Source organism: Lynx canadensis, chromosome F1, assembly GCF_007474595.2.
Source record: "Lynx canadensis isolate LIC74 chromosome F1, mLynCan4.pri.v2, whole genome shotgun sequence".
Classification (NCBI taxonomy): domain Eukaryota; kingdom Metazoa; phylum Chordata; class Mammalia; order Carnivora; family Felidae; genus Lynx; species Lynx canadensis.
Genome location: NC_044319.2, coordinates 20861159 through 20884315, shown reverse-complemented (window position 1 = coordinate 20884315; position 23157 = coordinate 20861159). Strand labels below are relative to the sequence as shown.

The following is a 23157-nucleotide window of genomic DNA, read 5'->3' as shown; positions in this document are numbered from 1 at the left end:
TGGAAGGATGAGTAAGGGAAAAAGATAGTTAGCATGGGGTATTCTAGGCAGAGGATGCTGCATGGGCATGATTGGCTCTTGAGGACAAAGTAGTTCAGTAGGACAGAAATTTAGGGGTAGATGGACAGGAGCACAATCATAGAGGAAGGGCTCCAGTGGCTTTTCAGGGAAACAATTTTATCCTGAAGGCAACGAGGTACTGATAAATTGGCTGATATGTTTTAATTTTAAAACAATCACTCTAGCAACATGAGAGTAGATTTAAAGAGAAAGAGGCGAGAGAGAGAGAGAGAGAGAGAGAGAGAGGAGTGAGGGAGGGAGGGAGAAAGAGAAAGAAGGAGAAAAGGTGAGAGTAGAGAATGAACAACACAGGGTTTCAGAAATGAAGAGGAGGGTAAGGATTCAAGAGGTTATTTAGGAGTTAACTCTTACTGCTTGAGTAATTCGATGGATATGGAATGGTTAGGGAATGGAAGCATCTTGAATGATACCTGATGTATGGTGTAGGCCACTACATAGATGATAATACCATTTACAGAGATAATGAACAAAGTTGCATAAGCAGGTATGGGAAGACAGATGAGTTCAGACTCAGCTATGTGACTTTGAGTTACCACTAAGATATCCAACTGGAAATATTCAGTAGGTTGTTAAATATATGGATCTAGAGTTCAGATGGAGGCATTTGGGCTAAAGATAATCATTTAACAATTATTTAACTGAGTTGAAGCCAAGAAGGTAAATTACATCACCAAAGGAGACCTTGTAAAGTGTTAGGGGACGAGGTCTTAGGACAGGAACCTAGTCACATAAAGGGCTAGGTAAGAAAGACAAGCCCCTAGAGAAGGCCAGAAGTCATGTCAGAAGTCTGAGAGGTCCACCAGGAAAGCCAAAAGAGGAGAAAGAAGGAGTCAACAGTGTTGAATACCTAAAAGAAGTCTACACAATGATCGACTGAAAAATGTCCTTCAGATGTTCACAGCAACGATGTGTAAAAAACAGAAGCTAGACATTTCTGTCTTATTTCACTTAGCATTATACCCTCTAGATCCATCTGTGTTGTTGCAAATGGCAAGATCTCATTCTTTTTTACGGCCGAGTAATATTCCTATGTGTGTGTGTGTGTGTGTGTGTGTGTGTGTGTGTGTATCCACACGTGCATACGTGAGTGTGTATTACCACATCATCTTTATCCATTCACTTATCAACGGACACCTGGGCTGCTTCCATAGGTTGTCTATAATAAATAATGCTGCAATAAACATAGGGGTGCATATATCTTTTTGAGTTAGTGTTTTCATATTCTTTGCTTAAATACCCAGTAGTAGGATTACTTGATCACATGTAGTCTGATTTTCAATTTTTTGAGGAACCTCTATACTGTTTTCCACAATGGCTGCACCAGTTTGTATTCCTACCAACAGTACATAAGGGTTCCTTTTTCTCCACATCCTCACCAACACTTCTTGTTTCTTGTGTGTTTGATTTTAGCCATTCGGACAAGTGTGAAGTGATATCTCATTGTGGTTTTGGTTTGCATTTCCCTGATGATGAGTGATGTTGAGCATCTTTTCAAGTATCTGTTGGCCATCTGAACGTCTTCTTTGGAGCAAAGTCTGTTCATGTCTTCTGCCCATTTGTTAATTGGATTATTTGGTTCTTTGGTATTGAGTCGTAGAGGTTCTTTATATATTTCAGATACTAACCCTTTATCAGAGCTGACATTTGCAAATATCTTTGCCCACTCGTATTTCTCTTTTAGTTTTGTTAATTATTCCCTTTCGCTGTGTAGCTTTTTTCTTCTTTTTTATAGAAAGAGAGCAGGTGAGCAGTGGAAGGGGCAGAGCAGGAGATGGAGAGAATCCTCAGCAGGCTCCAGGCTCACTGTGAAGCCCAATGCAGGACTCAGTCCCACAACCCCAGGATTCATGACCTGAGCCAAAATGAAGAGTTGGACGCTCAACCGACTACAGCACCCAGGGGCCCTGCTGCACAGAAGCTTTTTATTTTGAAGTAGTTCCAATAGTTTATTTTTGCTTTTGTTTCCCTTGCCTTAGGAGATGTATCCAGGAAAACGTTGCTATGGCTGATGCTGGAGAAATTATCTTATGTGCTCTCTACTAGGAGTTTTATGGTTTCAGGTCTCACATTAGGTCTTTAATCCATTGTGAATTTATTTTTGTGTATGGTGCAAGACAGTGGTCCAATTTCATTCTTTTGCATGTCGCTGTCCAGTTTGTAATTAACATTCTTATACAGATATATCATATATTAGAATTATCAAATAGACTACAAAGCTATATTAACCTGTCTAAAGAAATAAAAGATTGAAAATATGAATAAAGAGACAAAGATTACAAAAATGATCAGACTCAAAAAAGAACCAAATAGAACTTTAACAATTACATTTAAAAACTGAACAGAGCTCTTTCTCGACTCCATCTTCGTGGTCGCGGCTGCAGTGGCCGTCGTCCAATGGCCGACATGCAGCTTTTTGTCCACGCCCAGGAGCTACACACCCTCGAGGTGATCGGCCAGGAGACGGTCGCCCAGATCAAGGTTCATGTAGCCTCTCTGGAGGGCGTCGCTCCAGAAGATCAAGTCGTGCTCCTGGCAGGCATGCCCCTAGAGGATGAGGCTACCCTGGGTCAGTGCGGAGAAGAGGCTCTGACCACCCTGGAAGTAGCTTGCCACAGGCTTGAAGGTAAAGTCCATGGTTCCCTGACCCGTGCTGGGAAAGTAAGAGAGCAGACTCCTAAGGTGGCCAAACAGGAGAAGGAGAAGGAGAAGGAGAAGGAGAAGGAGAAGGAGAAGGAGAAGGAGAAGGAGAAGGAGAAGGAGAAGGAGAAGGAGAGGGAGAGGGAGAGGGAGAGGGAGGGGGAGGGGGAGGGGGAGGGGGAGGGGGAGGGGGAGAGGGAAGAGGAGGAGGAGAGGGAGAGGGAGAGGGAGAGGGAGAGGGAGAGGGAGAGGGAGAGGGAGAGGGAGGAGGAGGAGGAGGAGGAGGAGGAGGAGGAGGAGGAGAAGGAGAAGACAGGCCGAGCCAAGCGGTGGATACTATACAACTGGCACTTTGTCAACGTTGTGCCCACCTTTGGAAAGAAGAAGGGCCCTAATGCCAACTCTTACGTCTGATGTAATCCTGGCTTTCCCCAATAAAGCCACTTAGTCGAGTCAAAAAAATAGAAAATAAAATAAAATAAAAACTGAACACAAAGGTTTAATAGAAGATTAGTGAACAGGAAGGTAAACCAGATGAAATTATTCAGGATGCAGTGTAGACACAGAGAGATAGAAAATATGAAATAAGGTTCAAAGACATGTGCATAGGTTCTAATACATATCCATTCAGCCAGAAAGAAAGGAGAGAGCAAATATAGTAGAGACAATATTTGAAGAGACAAAAACAGAATTTTCCACATCTAATTCAAGATACCACCTCAAAGATTCAGGAAACCAAGAGAATTAACAGCAAAATTTAAAAAGAAAAGGAACTCCACATTCACAACGTATCAGAGTGAAACTGCAAAATGCCAAAGATAAAAAGATCTTCAAAGCAGCCAGAGAGAAGAGAGGGTTAACTTCAAAGGAACTGACAGCTGAATTCTCAACTGTCACTTTGGTAACAATAAAATCCAGAAAATAGTAGAAACAGTGTCATCAATGGGCTAAGAGAAAATAATACCATCCTAGAATTGTATGCCCAGCAAAAAAAATTTTAAGAATGTGAGTGAAATAAAGACATTTTTAGACAAACAAAAATTAAGTTTGCCTCCAGTAAATCCTCACTAAAGAAAAATGTAAAGGTCAAGGCAGAAAGAAAATGATTTCAGGCAGAAGATCTGGGATGTATGAAGGAACAATAAAGAAATTAAAGGGGCGCCTGGGTGGCACAGTCAGCTGGGTATCCGATTCGGCTCAGATCATGGTCTTGCGGTCCGTGAGTTCAAGCCCCGTGTTGGGCTCTGTGCTGACGACTCAGAGCCTGGAGCCTGCTTCAGATTCCATGCCTCCCTCTTTCTTTCTGCCCCTTCCCTGCTTGTACTCTCTCTATCCAAAAAAAAAAAAAAAAAAAAAAAAAAAAAAATTTAATTTTTTTAAAAAGAAGAGGATGCTTACTATTGCTACCACTATTTAACACCTAACTGGAAGAATTACCCACGGAAATCAGACAAGAAAAAGCGACTAGAGCCATAATAATTGAAAGAAAGAGGTCAAATTATCTCTATTTGTAGATGATTTGATTAAGTATCTGGAGAACCCAAAAGAATCTAATGAAAACTACTGAAAACAATAAGATAATTCAATAAAGTCACAGAATATAAAATTAAAATACATATATCAGTAACATACACACAGTTCTCAATTATAAGATACAATGGAAAAGAAGATCCCATTTAAAATAGCAGTAAAAGGGGCACCTGGGTGGCTTGGTCGGTTGAGCGTCTGACTTCGGCTCAGGTCATAATCTCACAGTCCGTGGGTTCGAGCCCCACGTTGGGCTCTGTGCTGACAGCTCAGAGCCTGGAGCCTGTTTCAGATTCTGTGTCTCCCTATCTCTGTGACCCTCCCCCATTCATGCTCTGTCTCTCTCTGTCTCAAAAAAAAATAAATGTTAAAAAAAAAAATTTAAAATAGCAGTAAAATAAAACAGTCAGACATAAACCTCACAAGAAATGCACAAAATGAGTAAACCATAAAACATCATTAAAAAGCATTAAAAGTAGACATCCTGTATCCCCCATTTTTGGATACGACAACCCAACAACATAAGTATCTCTGCTCTAAGTTAATATATAAATTTAGAATGATCCCAGTTTTCAAAATTCCTATTTTTTCTAGAGGTAGATTATAGAGTTCTATAGAAGAATAAATAAGCAAAAATGGTGAAATCCTGAAGCCCATGAAAAAGATCAGTGAGGAGAGCTGACCCTACCAGATATGAAAATGCACCATAATGCCTCAAAAATTAAAATATTGTGGTGATGACCCATGAACAGATAAATAGAAAATAAATTCCAGAAACAGACTTAGGTTGAATATCGCTATTTTCAAATGTTAGAAAACACTACAACATGGAATATTAGAAACAGTACAATGTGGAAGACAAATCCACCTTGTTCACATCAACCCAAAAGACTGAACAGGCCAGTGAGTAGAAAAAGTTACAAGGAAATGTATTTCATCTAGTTCAATAGAAAGAATAACATTCTACTAGTGAGTGCTCACCAAAACAAATGCTAATTCTGAAAGTAGGTCTCTGCCACTGCAGATGCTCAAATATAGGTATAGATCAAGGATGGGTGGTAATGCAAGGTTTCACACATCTGATGTTAGGCTGAATTCAATCACCTTTAAAATCCTTTCTGTTCCCTATGATTGTGCAGAGCTCTTGAATTTAATTTTTTCATAGATCTGTTGTGTAGCCAAGATCACGTCTGTGTTACTTAATTTTCTGAAATCATTCAGTGGCTAATTCAAAATAATTCTGGCCAAGATCTGGGCAGCAAAGAAAAATAAGCATTTGTAAAAGGTGTATAATTTAGAAAGGTGGTGTTTCTTTGGTGTTTCAATATAAAACGCAAGTCCCACAGGGCGCCTGGGTGTCTCCATCCGTTGAGTGTCTGACTTTGGCTCCGGTTATGATCTCAAAGTTCGTGAGTTGGAGCCCCGCACTGGGCTCTCTGCTGTCAGCACAGAGCCTGCTTCAGATCCTCTGTACTCCCCTCTCGCTGCCCCTCCAGCACTTGCCTACATGCTCGCGCTTGCTCTCTCTCTCTCTCTCTCTCAAAAATAAATAAACTTAGGGGCGCCTGGGTGGCTCAGTCAGTTAAGCGTCCGACTTCGGCTCAGGTCATGATCTCTCACTCTGTGAGTTCGAGCCCTGGTTCGAGCATCGGGCTCTGTGCTGACAGCTCAGAGTCTGGAACCTGTTTCAGATTCTGTGTCTCCCTCTCTCTCTCTCTCACCCTCCCCTGTTCATGCTGTCTCTCTCTGTCTCAAAAATAAATTAAAAAAACGTTAAAAAAATTTTAAAAACTGTCTAAAAAAATAAAATAAAATAAAATAAAATAAAAAATAAACTTAAAAAAAAATTTTTAAGACACAAAAGAGAGAGGCCAATGGGCTGGGTTAGGTGCTCAAGAGAAGAAATAACCCTAAATGGAAGACAGAGCCTGAAGGGGATGAGGAAGTGTGCACGCAAAAGCAGACCAGTCTGAGGACCTGCCTCAGGATGTGACAGGCAGCTCCCCTCTGAAAGCCATCCTTTCCTTTATGAAGGATAAAGCAAAATCATCCGCTAAGAAAGTGAGGAGAGATACTTAGGTGGATGATTTTCTCCCTTAGAAGGGAGAAGAACTACTAATGCTCTTGGTCAGGGACCAAATTCTCTTCTGGTAAATAAGTGAGGACTCAGAACACTGATAGGAAAAAGTCACCGAAACCTTATCTATTGCAATACAGAACGAGGCTGAATAATGATCAATGCCAACACATGGCAAATACCTCTTCTCCAAACAGGTACTCCTTTTCTTCCGGTGTCAGTAACTTTATTATTCTGCCTTTAAGCCCAGAAAGGAGGTGAGAACATGTGGTGATCCACTCATGACATTCTCTCTGAGAAGAGATCAAAGATAATTACTAAGCAGAAAAAATCAGACTGTAACAACTCATTTATTCACTCCTTCTATCGAGGAGCTGTTAAGTACAACTCTAAATACAACTCCATTCAATTAACTTTTTATCAGTTCAGTTCAAAGATTTGTGCAGAAATGAGTCTCTATGAACACAGACCTGAAATCATACCATCTCTTATCAACAGGATTTGGGGATCTGGGTTGTAACGGGGCAAGCAGCTGTGCTGTGCCATAAAACCGGATGCAGAAAGGCTGCTGCATTTACTACAGGCAAACAGTCGGTCCCAACAAATGTTTCGCAGCTGACCAGGTCAACTGTGATTGCATAGCAATAACAAGAGAAATAGCCCACATTTACTTGGCTTTAATTATATGCCAGACTCTGTTCTAAGCACGTGCAATATTAATTCATTCAGTATGTAATATGTGCTATTATTTTTTATGAGGTATAATTGAAATAACATTACACTGGGAACAAACTGATGGTTACCAGAGTGGAAGTGGGTGGGGGGATGGGTGAAATAAGCGATGAGGATTAAGGAGGGCACTTGTGATGCAGGGAATTGTTGAATCACTATATTGTATACTTGAAACTAATATAATACTGTAATGTTAACTGCAATTTAATTAAAAACTTAATTAATTTAAAAAATTAAAATTTTAAAAAATGGATTAACCCCAAAACAAATGCACACACAAAAAATAACATTATATTCGTTTCAGGTGAACAACCTGATGAGTCAATATTTGCGTATATTGCAACATGATCACCACAATAAGCCTAGTTAATATCTGTCACCATACATAGTTACAAATTTTTTTCTTGTGATGAGAAATATGTACCATTATTCTTCTCATTTTTTTTGATGTAGAAACTGAAGGACAGAGCAATTGATCATCTTGCTCAAGGTCATATATATAGTTAAGCAAAGCACTTGGATTTTAATCCAGGTGGCTTGATCAATCTTGAAAAAGAAGAACAAATTTGAAGGATACACACTACTGGATTTCAAAACTTCTTCTATGACCATAGTAATCAAGACCGCTTGATAATGGTGACAATGTCAACAAACAGATCAAGAGAACACAAGAGAATGTCTAGAACAATATCCACTATGGATGACAGACCACGGTGAGTATTGGTGAGGAAGTGGCCATTGGGAACATTCATACACTGCTGGCGGGAGTGTAAAATGGTTTAACCACATTGGAGGATAGTTTGACAGTTTCTTAAAACGTTCAACACATACATACCATGTGACTTAGACATTCCATTCCTAGATATCTGCTCAAGAGAAATGAAAGAGATGCATATATACATGAATATGCATTAAAGCTTTGTAATAACCCAAACTGGCATTCAAATGCCCATCAACAGAGAATGGATAAATTGTGTATATCCATATAATGAAATACTACTCAGCACTAAAAAGCATGCAATTTTAATAAGAGCAACAATATGTGTGAGTCTCAAAATAATTATGCCAAGTAACGAAGTCAGATAAAAAAAGTACACATTCTGAATGAGTCTATTTATATATTCTAGACAATAAAAATAATCTTTGGTGTTAGAAAATGGATCAGACCTTGCATGGGGGCAGGATGACGCTGGAAGGAGAGATTACAAAGGGGTACAAGGAAACTTTGAATGTGTTAGATATTTTCCATTTTTTAAATAATAATCATTTTATGGGTGTATCCATAATTTAGAAATTGCCAGACTGTACACCTTAAATACGTGTAGTTTGTTGTAATACAAGTCAACCTAAGAGGTCTGCTAAAACAAACAAAACAAAAGGGGAAGATAGTGTTACCTTCATCTCATTCAGTTCATGAAGATCCTTAGTAGGATTTTTTTCTAAGTGACCTGCTTTATTCAGAGCCATAGCTGTTACCATCCCTTTGCAACAACTGGAAAAAATAAAATAAAATAAATAAAAGCACACACACACACACACACACACACAGAGCGCATGACCTATTTATTATTGGTTCCTCTTCTAAGTGTTTTAAATTCAGATACCATGGAAGTTTACCATAATAATTAAACTATTGACTCACGAAGGAAAATAATCTGTCTCTCAAGTTTCTCACCCTTGTCCTGTTCCTCCTTTTCATTCTTCTCACTCTTGACCATGGGTAACATTGAATGAAAATAAAAGCTACTTCCTGAATTTGAAGCAATTGTACTAACATATGCTTCCTAGTTAAAAAATTATAATTTTTCAGACCTTATCTGTATTTGATAAGAATCTTCTAGCTTTTCAGATATAGGGTTTTTTTCATTTGGGTTTTCTTTTTTTAAGAGACGTTTCAGTTGGTGTTTGGTGAAACTAAATAGATTTAGTGAATATAAGTGTATATTCAGTTTTGCATGGAATTACAAAGGGAATTACAAGCTTCTTCAAAAATGCCCCCCCCCGCCCCCGCAGTGTGTGCAAACATGCAAGATGTATCTTATTAATGCAAACAAGTGGGCCTTTTTGGTTTGATTTGGTTTTCTTTTTACTAATTCTCCCGTATAAGTATACACTTCCCAACTTGCCTATGGTAACACTGTGTTCAAAAGAATTCTAAAGCCAATGGGAAAACACTAAAATCACATATTTCAACCGGGCAGTGTTGAAGCTGGTTTAAAAACTGAACTAATATTTCTTTCAAGGTTTGAAAACAATCCCTGATTGCTGCTACCTCACCGCCCTTATCTCCTCTGCTTTATGTCACATTTAATCTTCAAAAGGACAATAATAAAATAATCAGATAGTTTCACCTGTTCAAATAGCTGGAGTATTGCGACAACTTTCTGGCCAGTGCGATTGCGTCCAGCTCTAACTTTGCAACTCTTACGTCATGTTCCTCAGCACTTTCCTTTTCCAACTTTGGGAGAGTGTCTTGGTCAGTAAAGTCAGGCACCATTAAAATCAGCAAGCTTACCATCCACTGGATCATAGATATATGCAACTCATCCATCTGTTAAAACATGATTATAATATAAATGACTTATTTTAAATAAATCAAACAGTAAAAACCATACCAAATTTAAAAATAGGAAGCATACCTGTGTCTAACTTGCAACAACACTACCATTTTTTTTTTTTTTTTGAGGGGGGTAGGGACAGAGGGAGAGGAACAGAGAGAGAATCCGAAATAGCCTCCACACGCAGCACAGAGACCAAAACAGGGCGCTCGATCTCATGACCTTGAGATCATGACCTGAGGGGAAATCAAGAGTTTCCCGGAAGTTCAAATGACTGAGTCACCCAGGTGCTCCAACAACACTATCATTCTTTTTTTTTTTTAACATAATTTATTGTCAAATTGGCTAACACACAGTATGTAAAGTGTGCTCTTGGTTTTGGGGGTAGATTCCCATGGTTCACCACTTACATACAACACCCAGTGCTCATCCCAACAAGTGCCTTCCTCAATGCCCATCACCCATTCTCCCCGACCCCCCATCCACCCTCAGTTTGTTCTCTGTATTTAAGAGTCTCTTACGGTTTGCCTCCCTCTCTCTGTGTTTGTAACTATTTTTTTCCCCTTCCTTCCCCCATGGTCTTCTGTTAAGTTTCTCAAGATCCACATATGAACACTACCATTCTTAATGAAATCAAATCATCACTACTCAGCTAGGATAACCTTGTTTTCTTTTGCTCATTATACTACATTAAACTACCCTCTTCCTCTTTAGTTTGGTCAAGAGTATTAACCCATTAAAGCTGCAGTTCCCCAATTGTGCACTAAGACATTGCAGAGCTCTAAAGTAAATTCTCAAGGATATCGTGGGGTTTGAAATTCTTGAGGGAAATAACAGTGATGTGTGACACCTATCAGCACAGCATGAACTTGACATAGTTCACAGTTTCAACACTGGATGCACTCTATCACTTTTGATGACATCTTTCCTTGGCAAAGCTGGTTTTATTGGTGGTTGTGTGGTTAAAAAAAAAAAGTACTTTGGGAAAATCGAGGTTCAACAAGAAATGAGGGTGGCACCGTCCCATCAGGTTTCAAGGTTAGAGAAGTTGTCCAGTAGTTAAGTGCATACATTGTATTAGTAAATAATTTGATTAAATGAGAATAAAAGGGTTTCTTTTTCTTTCAACATATGTATATCTAAAAAGTTAAACTAAGACATTAAATTTTGCAAAGCTTATTTGAGCAAGCAATTAGAATCAGGCCGTGTCAAAACCAAAAAATGGTCAGGGGCATTCTGCAGGCAGGGGCCAGGAAAAATATTTTTATAGAGAAGACACTGAAGCAAAGCAATGCAATTATTTAATTGACTGTAACTCAAATGTTGCCTTATTTGGGAAATTTAGTTATTTGGCTCTTGTGACAGATGTTCCTGAGTTCCATTTTTTCATATTCAAGAAAATCTAGTTGCCTGTTTATAATCAGTCCTTGAGTTTTGTTTTCTTAGATTCAAGTGTACTGACTCTGGCTTTGGTTTGTTTATAGAGGCTACCAAAGGGACCAGAGCTACGCCAGTATAATGGCCTCCTTGTTTAACTATTTTAACACGTATTGCTTTTCCAAAGTTACTAAGTTATTAGGACACAAATATTTAGTAAGTTGTTCGAAACTATCTACTTAATAAACTGAACCGTGAGGGGTTTCTTTTGGTTTAGGAGTGCAAGAACACTGAGGCACAGGCAGCAGTGGGAACCAGTCAAGTTTTGGAAGTTCTGCATTATGGTGTTTGCTGAGGCTCGGTCCCAGACATAAAATGTAGAAAACATCATGAAATGCAAATGTCAAACATGCCATACCCTTCAAATGCCCTATCCCCATTCTCTGTTTGATGAGTCCCTAAGTATTCTTCCAGGCTTACACATGACCTACTCTGAGAAGTCTTTTTAACTTCCACTGGCTTTAACTTGATCCTTTCCCCACGTTTCTATACTGTTCTGTACACATGTCTATTAGAACTGTTTGCACATCTGTCACCTCAATTAGCCTATGCGTCTCTTTAAGACATGGGCCATCATTTTATCCCTCAAAACCACACATAGTACTTGACAGAGAATTAAGTGCTTAATATATGTTGTTAAATGGACAAATAAAAATCAAACTTGGGAGCCTAGCTGGTACTAAAACCCAAGCTTCCCACCTCGGAAGGAAAGGTTGTTAATGACCTAAAGGAATGTTGATGAATGTGTTTTTATAACTTAATTAACACATCAGGAAAAGGGCAACTCTTCCTGACTTGTGATTTCACAAGTTAAAGATATTTCCCCCCACATTCACAAGCTATACCCCTGCTGCTTCTCAAAGTAAATAAATTCCTGACTGTTCTTTCCTATATCAATGGCCTGGATTTATACCCTCATTTAAATAACTCATTTTTGCTTACATAAAATATTAATTGATCCTTGAACCATCCCTAATAAACAAACAGAAACATTATTATCTTCATTTCAAAGTTGTATTGTAGAGATTAAATGGTAGAATCTAGGGCATGCTGAATTTAGGTTCATAGCTGAATTTAAAATTAGAATCAGGGGCGACTGGGTGGCTCAGTTGGTTAAGTGTTGGGACTCTTCAGCTCAGGTCATGATCCCAGTGTTGTGGGATCCACACTCAGCATGGAACCTGCTTAAGATTCTCTGTCTCTATCTCTTTCTCTGTTTCTGTCTCTCTCTCTCCCCTGCACACTCTCTCAAGAAGAAAAATAAAGTAAAATAAAATTTAAAAATAAATATCTATACAAATCATTTGAGTAATTACATCACATAAGTTCCCATTTGCCCTCCCAACCTCCCGCTTCAATTGGATAGTTATGACCTAGTTTTTCTTTTAAGAAAACTCCCAACCAAAGCAAAATATAATTTCACAAACCCCTACAAGTACATACCTGGTGTTGAAGTTCAATGTTACCATTGTTAATCTCATTGCCTATCTTCAAAAGCCATTGTTGAATCATGTTAAATATTTGTGCTTGAAGCACCCTGAAGGAAAAGTCAAACAAAATAAAGATAAGTGACTCGCATAGAGTATAAAAGTTAAACTATCAGCTAAAAGAAAGGGTTTTATTTCACCGGACCTAGTAAACTCAGGTGTTGCCAATTGTTTGAGAATTCAGGAAAGGTGAATCAAAACCTTAAATCACCTGGTATAATGGCTTACACATTGTCATCACCTTCCTAACCCCATGCAGGTAGCAACTGGCATGATGTTCTTGGGACAATATAGATCTTACCTTCAGTGCTAACTCTCTACTGTAGAAACTCACACTCCTACCCTTTACATTCACTTCTAGGCAGTGAGATCACAAAGTGAGAAAAATGAATTTTAAAATTCTCAAGAGATCAGTTTCCAACATGACAGTGTGAGGAGCAAAGCTGATCCACTCCTTAGTGAATCTGGGTGAGAACTGTTTGAAAAACACAACAAAACCAAACGACTGAAAGCCTCTGGAACAAACAGCAACCGCAGAAACATGTGGTCAAGACAATCTGTGAAAATTCAATAAGAAAGGCAAGGAGAGTCTACGGTATTTGAAACAAGACTCTTCTCTCTCTTTCCCCTCGGTGCTCAGTGAGGCAGACACTCCACTCCAGACTGCTGGAGTTATGGACACAGAGCTCCCTCATCTTCCAGTTCCCAGTTGAGGGCTTTTTTCCTGGAAGGAAAAGGACATCCAAGGTTTCTCCTCGGACCCCCACCCCCACCCCTTGCCTGTCGCTGAGGCTAGGTACTGGGAAAATGCAGTGGAGAAGTGGGGATTCCCTTCTGTCCAGTAGAAAGCTATGGGAACTTACGAGCCAGAATCCGTGTCTATATATGGAGGGATGGTACCAACAATGTTTAATGAGGCATCCAACTGAGATATTATTTCATTAATTTTTTCATTAAGTTCCTCGTATTCTTTAAGATGCATTTCAGGAAACTCCAGGACACTTTCCATCTTGAAAGAACAGAATTCAAGAGAACTAATCAAACTTGAAAGAATTTTAGAGATACCTAGAAAAGTGAGAAAAGTAATAACTTTTAAAAGTAGTCACAAGTCTGCCATTTTAGTACTAAATTATAAAATGCCAATAAATAATAAATTATATTGTAATATAACGGATGGAACTAGAATGTATTAGGCTAAGTGAAATAAGCCACTCAGAAAAAGATAAATCTTTTATTATTTCACTCATATATGGAATTTAAGATACAAAACAGATGAACATAAGGGAAGGTAAGCAAAAATTATATAAAAAACAGAGAGGGAGGGGCGCCTGGGTGGCTCAGTCGGTTGAGCGTCCGACTTCGGCTCAGGTCATGATCTCACAGTCTGTGAGTTCGAGCCCCGCATCAGGCTCCGTGCTGACAGCTCAGAGCCTGGAGCCTGTTTCGGATTCTGTGTCTCCCTCTCTCTCTGACCCTCCCCCGTTCATGCTCTGTCTCTCTCTGTCTCAAAAATAAATAAACATTAATAAAAAAAAAAAAAACAGAGAGGGAGACAAACCATAAGAGACTCCTAAATACAGAGAACAAACTGAAGGTTGCTAATGGGGTGTTGGGTGGAGGGGGAGGAAGGGCTAAAGGGATGAGAGGCATTGAGGAAAACACTTGTTGCGATGAGCACTGGGTGTTATATGTAAGTGATGAAGCACTAAATTCTATTCCTGAAAACAAAACAAAAACATAAAATAAATAAGTTAGTATCTGTTCTTTTGACCACTCCTAAAAAAGAAGAAAGAAGAAAGAAGAAAGAAGAAAGAAGAAAGAAGAAGAAGAAGAAGGAGGAGGAGGAAGAGGAGGAAGAAGAGGAGGAGGAGGAGGGGGAGGAGAAGAGAAAGTGCAAAACATTCTCAGAATTGTAGAAAACACTGTTAAAAGAAACTAAAGATCCAAATAATTGGAAAAACATCCCATGTTCATGGATTGGAAGATTTCACATTGTTAAAATGTCAAACTTGCCCAAACGGATCCATAGATGTAATAAAATCCCTATCAGAATCCAAGCATATCCTCTCCTTATAGAAATTAATAAGCTGTTTCTAAAATTCAGATGGAATTGGAAGTGGCTCAAAATGGCCAAAACAATCATAAAACACATAAAGTAGGACTCCTCACACTTATCAATTTTAAAACTTACTACAAAGCAAGAGTAATTAAGATAGTTTGATACTGACACAATGACAGACATATACATCAATGGAAAAGAATTGGGAGTCCAGAAATAAACCACTGCCATCAACTAATTTTTGACAAGGGTGTCAAGGCCTTTAAATGTGGGAAATACATTTCTAAAAAATGGTAGTGGGATAATTAGATATTCACATGCAAGAGAATGAAGTTAGACCTTTACCTCACACAATATACAAAAATTACTTGAAATGGTCAAATACCATAACATAAGAGCAAAAACTGTAAAACTCTTAGAATACATAAGGATAAACTTCATGACTTTAAATTTGGAAGAGGATTCACAGACATGTCACTGGAAGCACAAACAAACAAGAAAAGAAAAAAAAGATAAATTGAACTTCATCAAAATTTAAAATTTTTGCACTGCAAAGGACACCATCAAAAAAATGAAAAAAACATCTCATAGAATCATAGAAAATACTTACAATTCATATATCTGAAAAAGCTTTTGTACCTATAAAGAACTCTTACAACTCAATAACAGAAAAACAAATAACCCAATTAAAACATGGACAAAGGATCTGTCTGAATAGACAGTTCTCCAAAGAAGAAACATAAATGGTTAATAAGCCTTAAAAAATACCAACGTCAGTAATCATCAGAAAAACATAACTCAAAACCACAATGAGATACTATTACACATTCACTAGTATGGCTAGAATCAAAAAGTCAGATAACGATGGCAAGGATGTGGAGAAACCAGAACCCTCATATACTGGGGATGGGCATATAAAACGATCCAGGGTCTTTGAAAACAGTGTGACAGTTCTCAAAAACTTAAAGATAGAGTTACTAGTTGACCAACAACTTTACTCCTAGATATATACCTAAGAGAAATGAAAACTATTTCCACACAGAAATGTGTAAACAAAATTTTTTATCAGCATTATTCATAATAGCCAAAAAGTAGAAACAACCCAAATGTCCATCAATGTATGAAATGATACACAAGGGGCACCTGGGTGGCTCAGCTGGTTAAGTGTCCAACTTCAGCTCAGGTCATGATCTTGTGGTTTGTGAGTTCAAGCCCCCACATCAGGATCTCTGCTATCAATGCAGAGCTTGCTTCAGATCCCCTCTCCCCCTCTGTCTGCTCCTCCCCCACTTGTGTGTATGCTCTCTCTCTCTCTCTCTCTCTCTCAAAAATACACATTAAAAAAAGAAACTATATACAAAAAAGAAATGATATACAAAATGTGATATACACATACAATGGAATGTATTCATTATAAAAATGAATAGAGTACTGACGCATGCTAAAACATAGGTAAACCTTTAAAACATTACGCTAGGGGCGCCTGGGTGGCGCAGTCGGTTAAGCCTCCGACTTCAGCCAGGTCACGATCTCGCGGTCCGTGAGTTCGAGCCCCGCGTCGGGCTCTGGGCTGATGGCTCAGAGCCCGGAGCCTGCTTCCGATTCTGTGTCTCCCTCTCTCTCTGCCCCTCCCCCGTTCATGCTCTCTCTCTGTCCCAAAAATAAATAAACGTTGAAAAAAAAATTTTTTTTAAAAATAAAAAAAAAAACATTACGCTAAATGAAAGAAGTCAGTTACAAAACATCACATACTATATGATCCCATTCATACGAAAGTCCAGAATAGAGAAATCCACAGAGACAGAAAATCAGGGATGGGAGGACAAAAGAGCGAGAGCTAAAGGGTACAGGGTTTCTTTTGAGAAAAATATTCTATAATTGACTGTGGTAATGGTGGCTCACATCTGTGAATGTAGTAAAAATCACTGAATTGTATACTTTAAACAGGGAGTTGCATTGCATATGAATTACATCTCAATAAAGCAGTGCTCAGTGCTTTCTTTTGCTTAATTTTTAAAACCATGTGTATGTATTATTTTGATTTTAAATATTAGTTGTATTATAAATATAATCACTATTATTTAGATTTTTAAATAGTAATTGTAATACAAATAATAATTACTATCAAAATGCTTTATAATGTCATAACGTCAAGCATTGTATCATTGTTTTTTTCTTACCATTATCCCCATTTATTCTTATTTCAAATTGTTTGTAGAGTCTTCCAATGGTTTTCACAATTTCCTTCATGTGCTGTTGCTCTGGTGGCAGCTCCCCCTCCATACTTTTATGGCGACCAAATATCCCAAACCCAATATCTGTCCAGTTTTCCTGTAAATGTTTAATAATCTTGAGAGAATCATATTTCGACACCAGACAATCTCCAGTAAACTTTTCTTTATCTTCATTCAGCATCTAGAGAATGAGAGAGGGTAAGGAAATTAGACTATTATTCCCTAATGATTTCATCAAAGTCTACCCAGATCTTTAATTCCCAGTATCTACCAATTATTTTAGAGTTATATATCCTATTACTATCTGTTCATACCATTTTTTTCATATGACATAGCTTCATTTTCAAAATTAAGTGAATTTAAATTAATTATAACACCCCATAAGATAACCCATAGCTTACCAAAATGAAAATAATTATATTAAGTCCTATTTGAGTAAAAACGAATGACAGGCAAAGAAGGACCAGGGAGCTGAACATGTTTAATTACTATGTGCTTTGGTGAGGATTAATAGACCTGTTTACATGATCCCCATTAGACTGGGAAAGTTGCTAGAAGGTATCTGTTGTGTTCTATTTGTCTAACCCCAAGTCCAAAGCCTGTAAAAGTGCAATTTACATATTTGTGACTCAGAAAATGCAAACAAATCACTGATCCTTCAAAAAGAGGAATTAGTACAAAGAAGCAATGTAGCAGAGCAATTAAGGGCAAGGATTTGGGAGCTAGAGAGACCTGGACTGGTCTGACTCTGCCAGTTACCATTTATAGACAACTTCAGTAAATTACTTAACGTCTCTAAATTTCACTTCCGCATCTGGCACAGGGATTATAAAACCTGTATCCCTTGGTACGTGTGGTAATGTATGGAAAGTACCTTCAGCCTGACAAAGTGCTTAATGAATGAGAATTATTATTCCTACTAAATAAAGCAGCATGATTTTTTTTCAATCTTACCTATTCAATGTCAAAATTGCCAGATAAACAGTAAAGTCACTAAACTAGCTATATGATAAATAGCACAAAAAACATCCTCAATTTTGAGAATATTCTACTCAAGTCATTCCATAAGACAAGAAAACGGCTTCCTGGGATCTGGATGAGACTTCTTCAGGCCATGAGTCTCACATTCACTTTGGAGGATTTCAGTATCTTATATATTTTCCTTTGTCAGACTGCTAGGACATAACAGTAGTTTGATTAATGAAATCTATTTTCAAAGCTCAAACTCTTTTAAAAAGATGTTATTGGGGCCCCAGTGGTTCAGTAGATTGAGCAACTGACCCCTGATTTTGGCTCAGGTCACATTCTCACAGTTTGTGAGTTCAAGCCCCGTGTCAGGCTCTGTGTTGATGGCTTGAAGCCTACTTGGGATTCTCTCTCTCCCTCTCTCTCTGCCCCTCCCGTGCTCATGCTCTATCTTGCTGTCAAAATAAATAAACCTAAAATAAATAAATAAATAAATAAATAAATAAATAAATAAATAAATGTATGTATGTATCTATGTTATTAATAAACAAAGTGTAGTATATACATGCAGTAGAGTATTACTCAGCCTATAAAAGGAAGGAAATTCTGACACATGCTACCAGACAGATGAACCTTAAGGACATTATGCTAAAGGAAATAAGTCACAAAGGGACAGATACTGTAATTCCAGTGCCCAGACTAGTCAAAAATATAGAGACGGAAAGCACAATGGTGGTTGCCAGGGGCCAGGGGAGAAGGAAATAGAGGAGGCTTGGTGTTTATTGGGTAAAGTTTCAGTTCAGGAAGATGAATCAAGTCTGGACATGGACGGTGGTGACGGGTGCACAACAAACAATAAGTACACTTAATGCCACTGAAGTGCACACTTACAAATCACTAAACTGGGGGCGCCTGGGTGGCGCAGTCGGTTAAGCGTCCGACTTCAGCCAGGTCACGATCTCGCGGTCCGTGAGTTCGAGCCCCGCGTCAGGCTCTGGGCTGATGGCTCAGAGCCTGGAGCCTGTTTCCGATTCTGTGTCTCCCTCTCTCTCTGCCCCTCCCCCGTTCATGCTCTGTCTCTCTCTGTCCCAAAAATAAATAAATGTTGAAAAAAAAAATCACTAAACTGGTATATTTTACGGTATGTCTATATCATACCCCAATTTTTTAAAAAGATGTTCTGAATTTTAAAAGTCCAAGTTGTTCTTGAGACAAAAGCCAGGTACGAGAGAGGCACAAATGTTACTTCTATCTGATGATTAGAAGAGAGAATCAGAATGACCCTCACTGCCACCCAAGTATCTTTTCCCAATTTTTTCTGGCAGCCTAACTTTATTTGGCCCCCAAATCTAAAATAGAACTGAAAATAAATACTTAAGCATATTTTTAAAAGTCCCTGGAGTCTTGCTATTTTCTCTGTCTTTCATAAAATGCCATATGGCATTCTTAAAGGATGAGATGTGACCCATTCATTGGTGAAAAGTGGCAATTTACAAACAGCACTTTGATTACCAAACAGTTCATTAGAATGTCTTACCTTTTGCCACTGCTTGAAATCTGGAATAACTGATTCAAATATATTTTCTTTATCAGGAGATAAAATGTCTTTTTCACTGGAAGAAGGAAAAAGAATAAGAGCAGGGTCTCAGAACAGTATATAAACAAAGAAAATCATGAATCTGGGGTGCCTGGGTGGCTCAGTCGGTTGAGCATCCGACTTCGGCTCAGGTCATGATCTCGTGGTCCGTGAGTTCGAGCCCCGCGTCGGGCTCTGTGCTGACAGCTCAGAGCCCGGAGCCTGCTTCAGATTCTGTGTCTCCCTCTCTCTCTGCCCCTCCCCTGATCATGCTCTGTCTCTCTCTGTCTCAAAAATAAATAAAAACATTTAAAAAAAAAAAAAAGAAAGAAAATCATGAATCTGTATACTGCATAATAACATTATGTTTCTCTTGAATGATTTCCAAGCATGCCTTCCAGGGTTAGCCCCTTTCCTTACAGGCATTCATCTTTAAATTTTCAAATGTAAATATAAGTATAAACATAAATTCAGGCTCCAATCAGACCTGAGCAATCAAGTCATAAGGTCAGAGGCCATAACAGTACTGACAGGGCAGTGTCTGGGTCTCTGACACCCAAAATTAGATCATCATAAGAATAATTCCTGTTAAATACAGCAGCCAAAACAATATGTAATGAATAGGAAGCCTAATGAATAATTAAGACTCAACATTAGTTCAGGAGTCCCAACTTCTGGCAAGAAAGAGTTTCTTTTAATATCTCTGAAGTCTCACAAGGCGAAAGCTCTTGAGAAAGAAGTTCTTGAAGAGAAAGGGAAAAGTGAACCCTGCTCTCCGTGCTCCCCTAACCAGCTAAGAGTCAACAAACAGCAAAAACAGGAAATGGCAGTAGTCACCAGCTTGGATATGTACCAGCTTCAGCTTCCAGAACTTCCAAAAAATCTACTAACCGGAAAACCTTAGAGGATCTGAAAAAACGATACCATTGTCCTCAATCTGAAATGGAACCGGTTCCTAAATGTGTTTCCTCAACAAACCAAGCATCTTAAAGTTTTAAAAAACCTTAGAAATCATTGAGTCAAGACTAGATTCAAAGTCCAGATTCCCACTAACGTTAGCTGTGATTTCATCATCCCACCTTGACTTAACTACTTTATAGGCAGCCATTGTCAGATTTCTCTAATTGTTATAAAGTATAACACCAATCAAAATCAATCTCCTTATAACTGCCACCCACTGGTTCTATTTCTCTGCACATGCAGATGGATCTAGATATTCAGGTTTGCCAATAATAATGACATATGTTGACATGAGAGAAAAGGAAATGAGAGGAGATGAGAGGGAGGGGAGGGGAGGAGAAGGGAGGAGAGGGGAGGAGAAGGGAGGAGAGGGGAGGAGAAGGGAGGAGAGGGGAGGAGAGGGGAGGTGAAGGAAGGGGAGGGAAGGGGAGGAAGGGGAGGGAGGAGGGGAGGTGAAGGAAGGGAGGGAAGGGGAGGGAAGGGAGGGAGGGAGGGGAGGGAGGAGAGGGAGGAGAGGAGAGGGAGGGGAGGGAAGAAGAGAGGAGGAAAGAAAAGGAAACAAGCTGAACTGAAATAGAGGCAGCAGTTGGGTAGAGAGGTCAGGATGGACTATAGAGATGGTTAGCACCAGAAACCACAAAACCACTCAAGCTCCTAGCAGGACTGCACCCTTGGAAAGGCTGCTAGTTACCCCACCAAAATCAATGTTAGAGTTATTACATGGTAAAAGAGAACCAGAGAGAAAGAAAGAACTGGACTGAGTTACCAGACATGACACAATATAATCAAAACCAAGAGTCTTGTAGACCCAGGGCAACTGGGTGGTTCAGTCAATTGAGCATCCAACTCTTGATTTTGGCTCAGGTCATGATCCTGGGGCCATGGGATCAAGCCCCTCACTGGGCTCCACATTCAGGGTAGAGCCTGCTTAAGATTCATTCTCTCTCTCTCTCTCTCTCTCTCCCCCCCCCTTTCTCTCCCTCTTTCTCTCTAAAATAAAACAAACCCACAAAACAAAACTCTTTAAAAAAAAAGATTCTTGTAACCCACCTATTATTTCTGAAAACCTGCTGCCATTTGGTAAGGCCATCCTTAACAATTTGCAATCTCTCCCTTATAGATTCTTCATTTTGTTCCACTTCGTTTTTAAATTTATTCATTAAGTTTCTCCATTTCTGTGTCAATTTCTGCAACAGTGCAAGGTCTGCAGTGTCCTAGATAATACGCATAAAATCAAACCACTTATTCACTTATTCACACAATACTTATTAGCATATGCTAATAATGTTAATTAGTGTATTGATATTGTAATACTAGAGATATCCATAGAAAATGGATCAAAATTGAGAAGATAGTTCTCCTTCAAAATATCATCAGTAACATCACATAGTGCCTTTGCTGGTAGATTTTCCATGGTACATAAAATATTAGGGACAAGAGCCCAATTTGCCTACTTTCATGGGAGGTAGTGTGGTACATTGGAAAGAACAGGAATTTCAAAGCCAAACAAAACCAAATGTGAATCCTAGCCAGTTATTGGCTATGTAACCTTGGGGGATACTATTTCATTTATTTGGGGTTAATTTTTCTTATCCAAAAAATAAAGACCCTACTATAAAGGGCACCTGGGTGGCTCAGTGGGTTAAGTAGGTCTGACTCTTGATTTTGGCTCAGATCATGATCTCACAGTTCATGAGATCAAGCCCCACATCAGGCTCCTTGTTGACAGTGTAGAACCTGCTTGGGATCCTCTCTCTCCCTCTCCCTCTGTCCCTCCCCTGCTCACATACACCCCTTTCTCTGCCTGTCTGTCTGTCTCTCTTTCTCTCTCTCAAAAATAAAGAAATAAACTTTAAAAATTTTAAAAAAAGAATTAAATTAAATGACAAGTGTAAATGGTATGACCCCAGAACACACTAAATGCCACTTCTCTCCTTTTCGACCAAGTGTGCTCTTTGAATTTTCACATAAAATTGCAAAAAATGCACAGCTACTTACATTTTACTTTTAACTTAGACACTAATAGAATGATAAGTCTATAAATAACATTTTCAGTATTATTAACTTAAATTGCTTAAAGTGCTTTAATCAGGATATAAGACAATTATATAAAATGCATTTGTTTACATTTCCTTAGATTTTTCATCCCACCCACAATAAAGCACAAATACAAAACTATATTTAAAATGTAACCTATAAACTTAGCAAACACGTCTTACAGTTTCAACCCTCAAAGGCCGGAGTCTCTTTTCCCATAACTTAAGTGAACTGATCTTTACCTTAGCTGACAGCAGTATGATGAAATGCTTAGCATATTTATTCCAGCCTTTTTCATTGAGGTAAAGTCTTTTAGCCAACACAACTCTATTTCTTTCAATTACCTATTTGAAAAAAGTACTGAAATGAGGAACCTAAGATATTAATAAACCACTGTGATTTATTAAACCCAAACCAATTTCACGTATCAATTTTCCATTGAATCATTAACTCCATCACAATTTGTTATTTAAGTCATGAGCTAATTTGAATCATAAATTTGTGTTTTCTAAAACTACTGAACTGGAACCAAACTGAAGGATAACATATAGCACAGACTCCCAAGCAACGCTCTCACAAATTAGCGAAGATTCCAAAGAGCTTTTGTTCATATGCATTATAGCTATTTGCTATTTACCATTTTGGAAATTAAAACTGAACTTATTTAAAATATGTATTTGTTTGGAATGCAAGCTGGTGCAGCCACTCTGGAAAGCAGTATGGAGGTTCCTCAAAAAATTAAAAATAGAACTACAACCCAGCAACTGCAAGAGCCCTAGGCATTTATCC

The 23157-nt window shown here is 38.6% G+C and overlaps 2 protein-coding genes across 2 annotated transcripts in view; one reads left to right on the top strand and one right to left on the bottom strand.

Annotated features, from left to right (window-relative positions):
• The window catches only part of AXDND1 (axonemal dynein light chain domain containing 1), an 89913-nt gene that overhangs the window by 12197 nt on the left and 54559 nt on the right, over positions 1-23157 (bottom strand). Inside the window, exons 13-21 of the mRNA XM_030302893.1 lie at positions 22611-22712; positions 21382-21545; positions 19333-19408; positions 16776-17010; positions 13400-13601; positions 12493-12586; positions 9406-9605; positions 8450-8546; positions 6505-6615 (exon numbers count right to left, since the gene is read on the bottom strand). Of these exons, the coding sequence (XP_030158753.1) occupies positions 6505-6615; positions 8450-8546; positions 9406-9605; positions 12493-12586; positions 13400-13601; positions 16776-17010; positions 19333-19408; positions 21382-21545; positions 22611-22712 (1281 nt within the window). The remainder of the gene's footprint in view (positions 1-6504; positions 6616-8449; positions 8547-9405; positions 9606-12492; positions 12587-13399; positions 13602-16775; positions 17011-19332; positions 19409-21381; positions 21546-22610; positions 22713-23157) is intronic.
• Positions 2476-6473, top strand: LOC115505496 (ubiquitin-like protein FUBI). Its single transcript, XM_032591860.1, has 2 exons — positions 2476-2821; positions 6463-6473. Exons 1-2 carry the CDS (start codon positions 2476-2478, stop codon positions 6471-6473), a joined length of 357 nt encoding a protein of 118 aa, XP_032447751.1.